The sequence below is a fragment of the Eumetopias jubatus genome, unplaced genomic scaffold (assembly GCF_037043125.1).
Source record: "Eumetopias jubatus isolate StellerSeaLion01/CBP00866 unplaced genomic scaffold, mEumJub1_p1.0 scaffold_12, whole genome shotgun sequence".
NCBI classification, from domain to species: domain Eukaryota; kingdom Metazoa; phylum Chordata; class Mammalia; order Carnivora; family Otariidae; genus Eumetopias; species Eumetopias jubatus.
This window is the reverse complement of record NW_028274818.1, coordinates 61,475,951-61,488,448: the sequence shown is the minus strand read 5'-3', so window position 1 is coordinate 61,488,448 and position 12,498 is coordinate 61,475,951. Positions and strand designations below refer to the sequence as shown.

Genomic DNA, 12,498 nt, shown 5'->3' with positions numbered 1-12,498 from the left:
AAGAGGAAGAGTGAGCCCTAGAATCCAAGGTACCCAGAACCTCCCCCCTCAACCCTACCACCTGGAACCAGAAGACACTGCCATCAGCCACTCAAGAGTTAGCTACTCTGTCCCAGCTCCGTGGAAAGTTGTTCTTTTTCCATTTTGAGTAGTTATGTGTCACATTAGGAGAATAGTATATTGGAATTTTTTAAAATGTGTATTACTCAAGTTGTTTTAGAATATGAGAATACTATTTTATTCATACTGTACCTCCTGGTGGCTTAGGATGTAAGAATTTGGATGTTCTCATGTTCATTTGCTTACGGAGGATAGAATGAAAGTAGCTTCTCTTTAAGTACGTGTCAAAAACAAACTCAAAATCATTTCATCAAAACTGGGAACTTTGGGCTCAATAATTGGGAAATACAGGGACAGATCAGGTTTCAGGCCCAGTTGGATTTAGGAACTCAGATCTGGATATTTTACCTGTGGTGTTTACTCAAAGCAAAGTGCCATGTGTACATGGAGCAGTTATATGGTGCCTATATCCAAAAGTTCTTTTAACGAATTAAATAAGTGTTTTGGAGTCACAAAAACCTCTGTTGGAATTCAAGCACTGACCCTATAAGCTGGAAGATGATGGAAAGTCATGTGATCTCTCTGAGCCTCTGTGTGCCTCTGTTTTCTTATCTGTAAAATAGGGATAAAAGTATCCACCCTTTGGTGGTGGTAGGAGGATTAAATGAGATAATATAGGAAAAGCTCCAAACATTGGCTCCCATCTGTCTCAATCCTTAGTAAATATGGATTCCTGGCTCTCTCTCCTCTTCTTCCCGTATAATACATTTTAAAAATAGACTTTTTTTTTTAAAGCAGTTAGGTTCATAGCAAAACTGAAGGGAAAATACAGAATTCTCATATCCCTCTGCCCCCTCACACACGGACACACAACCTGCCCCATTATCAGCCCCCCAAAGTGGTACATTTGCTACAATTCGTGAACCTACGCTGATATTGATATATATTAGGGATTCACTCTTGATGTTACATTCTATGGGTCCTGACAATGTATACACCATTATGGTATCATAGTCATTTCACTGCCCTGCCAATCCTCTGTGCTCCTTCCCTCCCAGCCAACTCCAGGCAACCCACTGATCTTTTTACTGTCTCCATCGTTTGGGCTTTTTCAAGATATCACATAGTTGGAATCATATAGTGTCTATCCTTTTCAGATTGGCTTCTTTCACTTAGCGATATGCATTTAACCTTCCTCTGTATCTTTGGATGGCTTGATAGCTCATTTCTTTTTAGCACTGAACAATATTCCACAGTCTGGATGGACCATGGTTTGTTCATCCATTCACCTTCAGGACATCTTGGTTGCTTCCAAGTTTTGGCAATTATGAATAAAGCTGCTATAAACATCCACATTCAGGTTTTTGTGTGGACTTATTTTCAACCCCCCTCGGGTAATAGCAAGGAGTGTGATTGCCCAATCTAATGGTAAGACTATGTTGAGTTTTGTGAGAAACTGCCAAACTGTCTTCCAAAGTAGCTCTATCATTTTGAATTCCCACAGCCGACTGAGAGTTCCTGTTGCTCCACATCATCGCCAGCATGTGGTGTTGTCAGTGTTCCAGATTTTGGCCATTCTGATAAGCGTGTAGTGGTATTGCATCATTGTTTTAATCTGCATTTCCCTGATAATATGATATGGAGCATCTCTTTATATGCTTATTTGCCATCTGAGTGTCTTGTTGGGTGAGGTGTCTTTGGCCCATTTTTTTCATCAGGCTTTTCATTTTCTTATTGTTGAGTTTTAAGAGTTCTTCGTGTATTTTGGATAACAGTCTTTTATCAGATGTGTCTTTTGCAAATATTTTCTCCCAGCCTGTGGCTTATCTCTTCATTCTCTTGACAGTGTCTTTCACAGAGAAAACATTTTAAATTGTAATGAAGTCCAGCTTATCAGTGATTTCTTTCCTGGATTGTACCTTTGGTGTTGTGTCTAAAAAGTCATCACCAAACCCAAGTTCATATAGATTTTCTTATTTGTCACTTTCTAGGAGTTTTATAGTTTTGCATTTTACATTTTTCTGTGATCCATCTAGAGTTAATTTTTGTTAAAGGTGTAGGATCTGTGTCTAGATGCTCTTTTCTGCAGGTGGATGTCGTTACTCCAGCACCATTGTTGAGAAGACTAGTTTTGCCCCTTCACATTGCCTTTGCTTCTCTGTAAGGATCAGTTGACTATATTTACAAGGGCCTATTTCTGGCTCTCTGTTATAATGCATTTTTAAATGAGTTCATTTTACACACAGCATTTCTGGCAAAACATTAATTCCCTAGAGCGAGGCATAGTTCTTGTATAAAAATATTTAAAGAGCATCCAGAGGGAAAATTCATTGATAATTTAAATGATTATCAGCATGTTCTGGAAATCTCTTAAGTCATCAGTCAGACACCAGCTGAGAATGCTGAATTAAGAAAAATCCACACTAGACCTTGCATGGAATTATAGCTCATTAAATCTTCACAAGACTTAACAGAAGATTCCCCAAACAGTATCATCTCTCTAATTTTGAATTCTCTGGAGTATATTTGAATCTGGCTTGGCACATTTGTCCAGAAGATGATTCGAATTGTTTGAGGGCTGACAAGGGGGTGGTACGTTAATTGAAGGCACTGAGAAGACTCACTGAGGTACATATACCTTCCCAGTGAGCTTGTCTACACCATGCCATGGTTCCTGGGGAGGGCCCTGTAGTTCTCCTGCCCACTGGGCCAACACATGCATTTGGGAAGCTGAGATGGCAGTCTCAGCACTGGGTGGAACAGTGTCCTTGTTGAGAAAACATTGAAGCAGGTACATGACTCTGAAGTTGAGCCAAACCTTGAGGAAGTGAAAAGTGGGAAAACATGATCACACTGGTGGAGGATTGCCTCTGCGGGCCTGAGAAAGCTGCCTAGTGTTGGAATTCTGGAGAAGAACCTAATTAAAACTTTGGAGAATCAAAGGTGCAGGATCTTGGCTCCATCCATTGTACTGAAGGGAAAAGCTGAATCTCCCAAAATAAGGCTCCAAAATCTTGTCACTTCTCTCCCCTTATCTTTCCGTCTCCTGATGCTGCCCCCAAAGCATATTTCCATCTCTGTGTCCTTCAGAGAGTGTGGTCCCCAGAGGAGAGTAGTTCAGTGTGGCCCGGTGCTCCAGCCCTGGTGGCTGATGCTGAAGTCTGCAGGGTGGGGAGGAGGGGGAAATGCACAGTGGGTACCATGCAGGCCTTTAGATTGTAGGTGACATGGAACAGAAGTTGAGTGTGGGCTGTGGGGTCAGACCTGGCTTTGAAACTCAGCTCTAATTTTTTTTCACTCCAGTCTTGGACAAATTACCTAACCTTTCTGTGACTTAATTTCCCCATCAGTACAATGGAGTAAGTATTATCACCTCATAGGATTGCAGTGAATATTGAATGAGATAATGTAATGAGATAATGAATTCACTCCCTGTCACTCAGCTGTGGGGACAAGACTTTAGTGTCTTCTCCACAAGTCCTCGAAAGGCATGCAAGAGCACAAGAGTCTTCTGTTTATGGGATGACTCAAAGATGCTGCCTGCCAGCGGGTTCCAAATAACTCTTAACCTGCAGTTTCTACTGATCCCCAGTTTAAGATGTTCAAGCCTGTATTTACCTGGCGCTGAGCATTGCACAAAGCCACTGCCTCTGAGCATGGCCATGTGTCTGAGAGCACGTGGTCAGAAACACAGCACTGGCAGAGACTCTAACGCAGTATCCTGAACCTTTGGTGGACGGGTCCCTCATTTATAGCGGTAAAATTCATCCAACGTTATGTCTGCCATGAAACCATCAGGGGTTAACAGGGTGATGTTTGGGGAGTGGCGGAAGACAGTAGGAGATAGAGGACAGAGAGAGAGAAGAGTTTGTTCTCTAGTGCTGATAATATTTGATTTAGGGACCCAGTATTAGGCCCTGAGGAATAAACTCAAGGAGTATAATGAGAGACAAGGAAACCACTTCCGCTATTCCAGGAAGTGCCAGATGGAAAGGGGAGTTGATATGTGGGGGGACTCCAGAGAGTGGAGGACGGCCCACAGGAGGAGCGCTATGAAGGAACAGGTATCAGCTCTCTGTAGATATCTGTTCCTACACAAATGGCTGCAGGGCCTTGGGCCAAGGAGGCTCAGTGTCGTATTCAGCAAATATTCCTGCAGTGATGGCTGAAGACCCACTGAGGGCCTGGAAATCAAGCTCTATACTTAACACGCCTTCAGTTTTCTTTATGAAACCAGCTCTGTACTAAAGAGGAGCGCAAAACTGGGAGCTGAGACCAGACCCGGGCTAGTGGTAATTCATGAAATATTTTTTAGTGAGAACACTGCCTCGCTTATGGTATTATAGATAGTCCATGGAGACCTGGGTCCACCAATGATTAAATCTGTTCACCTCTTTGAGCCTCAGGCTTCTCATCTGTGGAGTGGGTGTAAATCCTACCAACTATGAGAGATAATGACAGATACAAATGCCAAGCCTAGTGCTTTGCTCATAGTAGGCACTTAGTAAAGGACAGTTTCTCTCCCCCCCCCACAAAGACCCTTAAATCCCAACTTCATCCCTAACTCTTCCCCACTCATGCTCCAAGATCCTGATCATATTTTTGTCCACATCCCTCTGCGGGTGTGGCTCTCTAACTTCCTAACTGATGTTTCTGTGTATCTCTCATTACTCAACAAAATGCTTTCCTGACTCATGCAGCCAGAGTTGGAAATCTTTTCCCTTGCCCTCATGGCATTGTACACACACATCTCTCTGTGTTATAATCATTGTGTTTCCTTCCTGAATGCCTTGAAGTCAGGAACCGTCATGCTCTGTTTTATATCATGGCCCCAGGTACCCACCTGGTAGACATTAGACACTCAGTAAATGTGCATTAAATGAAGGACAGAAAGATCAAAGAAATGAATGGAGTGGACCCTCTTGAGAAGAAAACTTTGTTCTCCCGCTAGAAACTTCTCCCCGATGGATGCCAAGATAAGAGATTTGTATGGGACTTTGGGGTAGTCTCTCCTTTTATCTTCTCTCAGCTTGAAGATGGACTACATGTGAGTGACATAGATACTATTGGCCCCTTCTGGGACAGATTCCACCTGCTATGGGCTGAACCGTGTCCCCCAAAATTCATATGTTGGAAGTTCTAACTCCCAGTACCTCAGAACATGACCTAATTTGGAGTCAGGGTCCATAGAGAGGTCATCAAGTTAGAATGAGGTCATCGGGGTGAGCCCTGATCCAATTTGACTGGTGCCCTTACAAACAAGGGAAATTTGGACACAGAGACAGACATGCACAGAGGCAAGAGAATGTGAAGAGACACGGGGAGAAGCTGGGCATCTACAGGCCCACGGGAGCAGCCCGGAACAGATTCTTTGTCCCAACCCTGCCAACAGTTGATTTTGGACTTCTAGCCTCCAGAACTGAGACAATAGATTTCTCTTACTTAAGCCACCCAGTCTGTGGGCCTTTGTTACAGCAGCCTTAGCAAACTACTACACTACCCAACACCAAGCTGTGTGCTGGGGAGCCTAGAGCCTACTATCATAGCAACTGCCTTGATTCCTGGACCGACGAGCCAGATCCTGGAACCCGGAAATGATTTACCACCCAAGCAAGGAGAGGTTTATCTATTCAGATGGGAACTGATCCTCCTTCTCTGGCTTCAGCCTTTTTGATGTGCAAGCTTGTAAGCATTGTAATTCGAATCCCTCATTTGTACATATGGATCAGATGTTGTCTCTGTGAGAAGGTAGTAATTGTTCACAGGATTTTTAAGTGTATTCCTATGTATTTTAAATGTTGCTGTATTTAGTGTGTCTTGTGAATGTCAATAAGAAATAACAGTTACCAAAAAAACCCCAGCAGATTCCTTGTTTTGAGTTTCAAGTTGAGCAAAACTGAAGAAAATGCCAAAATAATATGCAAATATTAATATGCCATATGTAAGGCCTCTTGGAAATTTTTTTTTCCTGAGCTGTCAACACAATTCAATCTCCTTGTCATTTTTTTTTTAATAGAATCTGCTCGGTGTTTCATTAAATGGGGAATTAACGCCCCCCCGTAGATCTTAACTCGGCACCCCATTCTCTGCTTTGTTTGTTTGCAGGCAATTTTGACTGGGTAGGGAATGATTTTACCCAGAATGCTGGCACGGGCCTGGTTATCAACCAAGCAGATGTGAGGAACAACAGGAGCATCATCAAGCAGCTGAAGGATGTGTTTGAGAGGGACTGGTACTCACCCTACGCCAGGACCTTGCAGCCGACCAAACAGCCGAACTGCTCCAACCTGTTCAGACTCAAACCCCCCAGCAACCAAACTGCCATGTCCAGCACCAGCTCGAGGGACCCCGCCAGTGCATAACGTGAAGGAAAGAACTGACAGGACAGCTCATCTTTCCTACTTCTATATAAAGGACTTGAGGAGAGAAAAAAAAATTTAATATGTCTTTTTGTAGGGAAAAAGCACACTTCCACAAAAATATTCTCTGACCGCCATGTAATATCTTATCTAACAATATCTTAGCAGCGCGTACACAAAGTTTAGGACTTTTGTATTTGTTACTCCTGACAGAGAATGTCATTTCAGCTTGGAGGTTAGTTTTTACGTTTGCATACGGATTTTAAGACTTCCTAGTTTTAGAACTTTTTCTGCCGACCCACCTGGTCGGTTCTTACAAAGCTTAGCATGAGGTAAATGCTTTCACACTCTTCTGGGAGCTGCTTCTTAGAGAGGTGAGTGAGGCTTTCACCGCAGCCAAGGGACTGCTCAAGCCAAGTATTGACCCCATAAACTGTCTCCAAGACCCGTGCAGTCATCCAAGCATGAACAGCTGACATCTCATGCCAGCCTCTTGAAAACCACTCTTTCACCTCCTTGTTCATTTTCTTCGAATACCGTACCTTTCACTTGGTACCATTTTTTCCTCTTCTCGGAGAATGTTCTTGTTAGCATCAGCGTCCCCTCTGTTCACCTCCATGCTAGTTCCAAGTATGGCGATGTCTTTTGAAAATGTATGAATTCCCTCAGAATGGATGCCAAATGGGAATAGCAGTCTTTAATTTTCACCTTTCAACTGCCTTTTCCCCTCAAATTAATAATTTAAAACCACAGCCAGCAATATGTATCTTTTCTCTCAAGCTCAGAAAAATTAGGTAGCTACCTGCGAATACCCAGCAAGCAATTAGATCTGCATTATGAGAATAAAGTAGTTTTTCACATTTTTTTTAGCTTAGGGTATTATAAAGGAAAGCTCTCTCTGCATCTGTGGATTTTAATTTCTTTAGAATCATTCATTATGCTGTTAAGAGTATGCCAGCAAACCTTTATAGAGCTATTTAATATACCAAATGCTTTTCAGAGAAATGCAATTTAAATACTGTGCTTCACATATTTTACTAAGAAACAAAAATATTGGATTATTGTTCTATAATATCGTCGTGTGTTGCATTTTATATCTATACAATATATAACCCTATATTAATGGAGACCATTGCCACCCTAGAGACAGGCCTGGCCTCTTTAGAGCCCAGAGCAGGTGGCCACCAGGATGCCAGTCTCAAGGTCACTCCTGACCCCCTCGGGCCTGGAACAGAGTCCTGCACTCCTTGGCCTTGGGTTTCTATTGGTAATGTAGGGACAGTCATACTCACCTACCTCGCGTAGATGTTGTCACGGTAGGAAATATTTATAACTTGATTTGAAATCAAAAGAACCTATATAAATGCTAAGCATTGTGATGTATAATCTTTTTCTCGAACTAATCTTTGTGGTACCCTGAAACAATCAATACCGGGTTCTCGCAGAAAGCCTACAAGGGAAAACAGATCCACAGCCTCCAGCTGTAAATGTGGGTGGACACAGGAACTCAGAAACCATGCTGGAGATTGGGATTGTCATCATTTTGATGGAATATTTCGTTGGGTCACTTTGTCATAAGTAACATCCCTACAAAACGAGATGTGCTAGGGATCGTTCTTGAGGACCAGCACGTGTGTGTGTTTTCAGAGCAAGGAAAAGCAATCTTAATTCTTATCTTTTATATCTAGAGACTTGCTTTCTACTATGCCAGGCAGAGTGACAGAAGAAGATCTGAGTCTCATCCAGTGGGTTCCATTGGTGTAGAAGGGCTGTTGTTGGTCAGCTATTGGTCATGTGACATAGCTTCTTTCTTGTTGCTTCCAAGGTAGGTGTTACTGGATGTATGACCCATCGGTGAAGACAGCCGGGAAAGATGGGGAGATTCTTAATGATATTCTTCACCGCCAGTGGCCAGGCCATAAGACTCTAAATATTTACCATATCCCCAGTCCTTATTTGAGTAGGGGAGCTATCCTGCCAATCATCTCGGTAAAGTAAAGGTGGTTTTGGAAATGATTTTAAAAAAGAAAGAAAACAAAAGAACAAGCAGGGTAGGCATGGAGACAAACAAACATCCCAAGTTCAATCCCAGGCAAAGAAGAGCAACCGGGGCTAGGTTCGAAAGGTTCGAAAGGGGATGTGAAGGGGAAAGACTATTGTCTCCTGAAGTGTGTGTCACAGCCGAGGGACAAGTGTTGGCTTGGCATCATGAGGCCCCTTTCACTGTCCCTCGCTGTCGCATGTGATAGAACTGTGTCCTTTATAAAATGATAGTCTTTGCCATTTTGCACTGAGCCCATCAGTAAGGTGGCATCAGGAACTGTGTCCCGGGACTTCGTGTCACCAGGAGACCAGCAGCAGCAGGGCCCTCCCTGGCCCAACGGTCACCTCCTCAGACAGGCCACTGACTTCAGGAGGCAACGCTGGCCTCCAGGCAGCCAGGAAAACAGCCCCTGCACAGAGAGGGTCTCAGGTCTCCTAAGAGAGCATTTAATTCGGCAGAACTTCCTTTTGCATTTGGATGCTTTATCTACCCCTCTAGGAGTGGCCTTCCTCTCTTACTGACTCTGTGTCTGTGCTAAATAGACAAACAACTTCCATCAAACACCCTACAAATTATTTCCCAAGAGGGAAAGAAGGCAAAGCAAAAACACTTTAATTCAAGACAATCTGACCATATCCTTGCCAGGAATTAGGAGCAAGAGGCTAACTGCTAATTTCCATTGTTTTTCTCCATAAATATTCCAGGAGTTATTTCCCAAAGGGGAATATGAAAAGGAATGCAAACACAATTCGAGACCATAGTTCAGATTTCTGTGTCACACACAACCTAGTGCCTTATTTATTCTCAAGCATTGATTTTAAATGGTGATTCACTCTAAGAGTATACTTCTGCTTCCCGTGGGGTCCATTTAGGCCTTCTGATGAGCCTTCCAGTCAAAAACGTGTGCGGGTCAACGGCTTTCATGTAGCCTGCTCTCCTCCCGAGCCACATAGCACTGAGCACCCCCACATCAAGTCATTGACACACACTGTCAAACATCCACACTGTTGGCCTCCTCTGCACTGCCACAGGCCGCCGGCATTCTCTGCTAATTAAATCACAGTTTATCAAACCATCGGAGGGGAAATGCAACGTTATGGATGATATCCATGCTCTGTGAATGCCACACTTTGGGTACCTGAAAATGATAGAAGCGAGGCACACTGAAAATGTCCCCGCTGTCTTTAAAGGACCTCGTAAAGAGATGTTCATGGACTTCCACAGTCTCGTGGAACATAGCATGAAAACTAGCGTCTAAAAGTCAAAGCAGACCCAGTGAAGGAAACAAAAGAGCTGTGGAAAACGGAACAGGAGTGTAGCTCTGGGCTCTTTTTTCTATCCGGGCTGTCTCTGTGCTGTTTGTCTCACCACTGAACTGGTTCTTCGTGAGACGGGTCTGATCACACTGTTGGTTGATCTTACCCTTTGAAAACTGTGTTTTGTTACCGCAGTTCCTGGTTTGTTCAAAGTGCCTCGCTGAACCTGGGACCGACAGAAGCTCATTTCCCACCAGCCTGCAGCTATTCTCAAGTGACTTTGATTCACTCTGAGTTTTCTGTTTGTTTTTAGAAGTTTTATGGAACTAAATTCCAGGGGAAACACAAAATAAAGAGACTCTCAGAATTTCTTGATAAGATCAGACCCAGAGTCCGTCTGTCTCAGGAATTCTATCCCAGAATCTGCCTTTTTTCATATGTGTAATAACTTGTGTGAGTTTCTCTGTCCAGAATTCATTTCATTATCTTTAACATTTAAGGGATGTGAAGAGCTGCCTTCACTTGCAAATGGACAGTTCTCTTCTGCAATGAGAGAATCTTTGCATTTGGTTATTCAGATGCAGTCCCTAATGAACAGCCCCATGTATTGTGGACAAATGTTCGAATCTTTGGATTTCTGTACTTGATGAACTGGTGCACTTTATTATAAGCCTTTTGAAGGGGAGATTCATATAATGTCCATTTGGCCTAAGGTAGGTTGGATAAATGAATCCATATTCAGCATTTTCCCCTTTGCTGTGATTTAGCTTTTTCTTTTTCTTTTTCTTTTATATGCTGATAACCAAATAGCTGTTCATCATAAGCTGTTACCTTATCGATTTAAATTGCCAGAGGCTTTTTAATAGCCCCAAAGTCAACCCCAGTTCATTGCCTGCCTTTCCCATTTGAGAGAATTCCCATCCAGTGGCTTAATTACGAAGATAGTGGTTTTTATGGTGACTAGAAAGGTATTCTTCAGAAGCTTCTAGAAATAGTAAAAACCGAAATTTCTTATTTTTGACCAGCAGCAATCTTGTACTTACAGAGTTCTAAAAAAGGTCACCATTCACTTCTGCTTCTTTTGGCCATTTGCTAAAAAGAAATGGGAGGTTTAATAGGCTATTCCACATTTTCTTCTGTTATGTTCAACTACTAAACTTCTGATTCTGTTACAAAGGATATCTTGGATTTTTAATGTTTCTTTATGTAAATAGGATAAAGTTGTACCTGGACATATCTATACTATTAACCTTGAGATCCCTAAATAAATCGGTGTGATAAAGGGCTGAATTTGGGGGCATCATTAAAATTCTCAAACCTTTCGTATAACCAAATGCTCAATATTTTCGTAAGTAAATATTATATGTTTTTTTTTCATTCTGTGAGATGAGGCATTTAGTTTTCTCCTCAGCTTCCAGATTGTACACTCTGGTCCAGTGACAGAAAAGGAATTTATGGATATAGGCTCAGCTGTCTCACACACTTACCCACCACACTATTCTTTCTAGGCTTCAACCCATAATCAAACACACCTGGTGCCTGCTTAACAGGCCCAAATTGAATCTCAGGTCTGGAGAATTCCTTGAAAGTCATCCAAAGCAACTACTCCAAATGCACAAATTCCCTTCCTATTTGGCCACTCAGAAGTTGAGGACCTACTCAAGCCAACACATCAGGAGTGGTTACTACAGTCCCTTTCACAAGATGCACACAGAGTACCGTCTTACTATATTTGCTAGAGTAACTTGGATTTGAGACAACATCTTACCTCTGAAAGAATGTACATGGTGGGTACCCTTTTTATACAGGTATGAAAGCTGAAAAGGCATACTTTTTTTAAAGCTATCATTTGAGAGTTTAACAAAGGCTTAATAAAGCCAATCTGATGAACCTGCAATAGTCAATTATAATTTGATTTTGTCAGCTGTTTCTGAATCCTGTAATTTCATGTTTTAAAAAGAAATTGGCCTAACAATCTAATGAGAGACAATCATGTGCAAGGAGTCCAATTAAATCAAAGTAAGGGTGAAGATTATTTATGATTTATTTTTATTTCATAGAAAAATTAATAAGGAAAAAATTTCTCCTTTTACAAAATGGGTATCTGGTTATCAAACCCATTCCTTCTGGCCTCAGACATGTTGAAAAAGTGTTAATTCCTTTATGGACTCCACCGTCTTTCATGGGTGAAAGAAATCTTAAGAATGGTTGAGAAATACTGAACTCCTTGTAAGACACAAACATGGACAAACCTGGTTTCTAATTTAGAGTTTCCCTCACATAAGTATACAACAGATCTTGGGAGTATGACCTCAATTTCCAATATTAAAAATACTGAAATTATCTGTGATTTTCCAGTATTATGGAGGAAGAAGATCTTTAAAGACAACTCAGAAAATATGAGCCAACAACATGTGATTCAGAGCTCAATCTACAATTCCACTTCCTTTTGCTTAAAAATGGAGATGATCAACTGCTTTAGAAAGAACATGTTATTAAAGGCAACATTCTCCCCCCAAAAAATGTAGTAAGAGCTGGAAACACCATGGTTTCAGGGAAGTTATGGCATTGATAGAGCACTTTGAAAATCCTCCATAAGAAAGCTTACCTGTCCCCAGCAGTAAAGCTGTGTGTTATTATGCATATTTCCTGGGTGGATCTGTAGTTTTCCTAGAGTCCTGGAGAGACCACATCCATAGCTTCTACATGAGCAGAACCATGTTCCTGTCACATGAACACTCCACACTGGCCACAGCCAACTGCACCATGACTAAAAGAA

General features: G+C 42.0%; 1 protein-coding gene across 1 annotated transcript in view; it reads left to right on the top strand.

Annotated features, from left to right (window-relative positions):
• Positions 1-6,422, top strand: part of PLD5 (phospholipase D family member 5) — a 395,172-nt gene extending 388,750 nt beyond the window's left edge. The window contains exon 10 of the mRNA XM_028111768.1: positions 6,166-6,422. Coding sequence (XP_027967569.1) covers positions 6,166-6,422 — 257 coding nt within the window. The remainder of the gene's footprint in view (positions 1-6,165) is intronic.
• Positions 6,423-12,498: the final 6,076 nt, after the last annotated feature.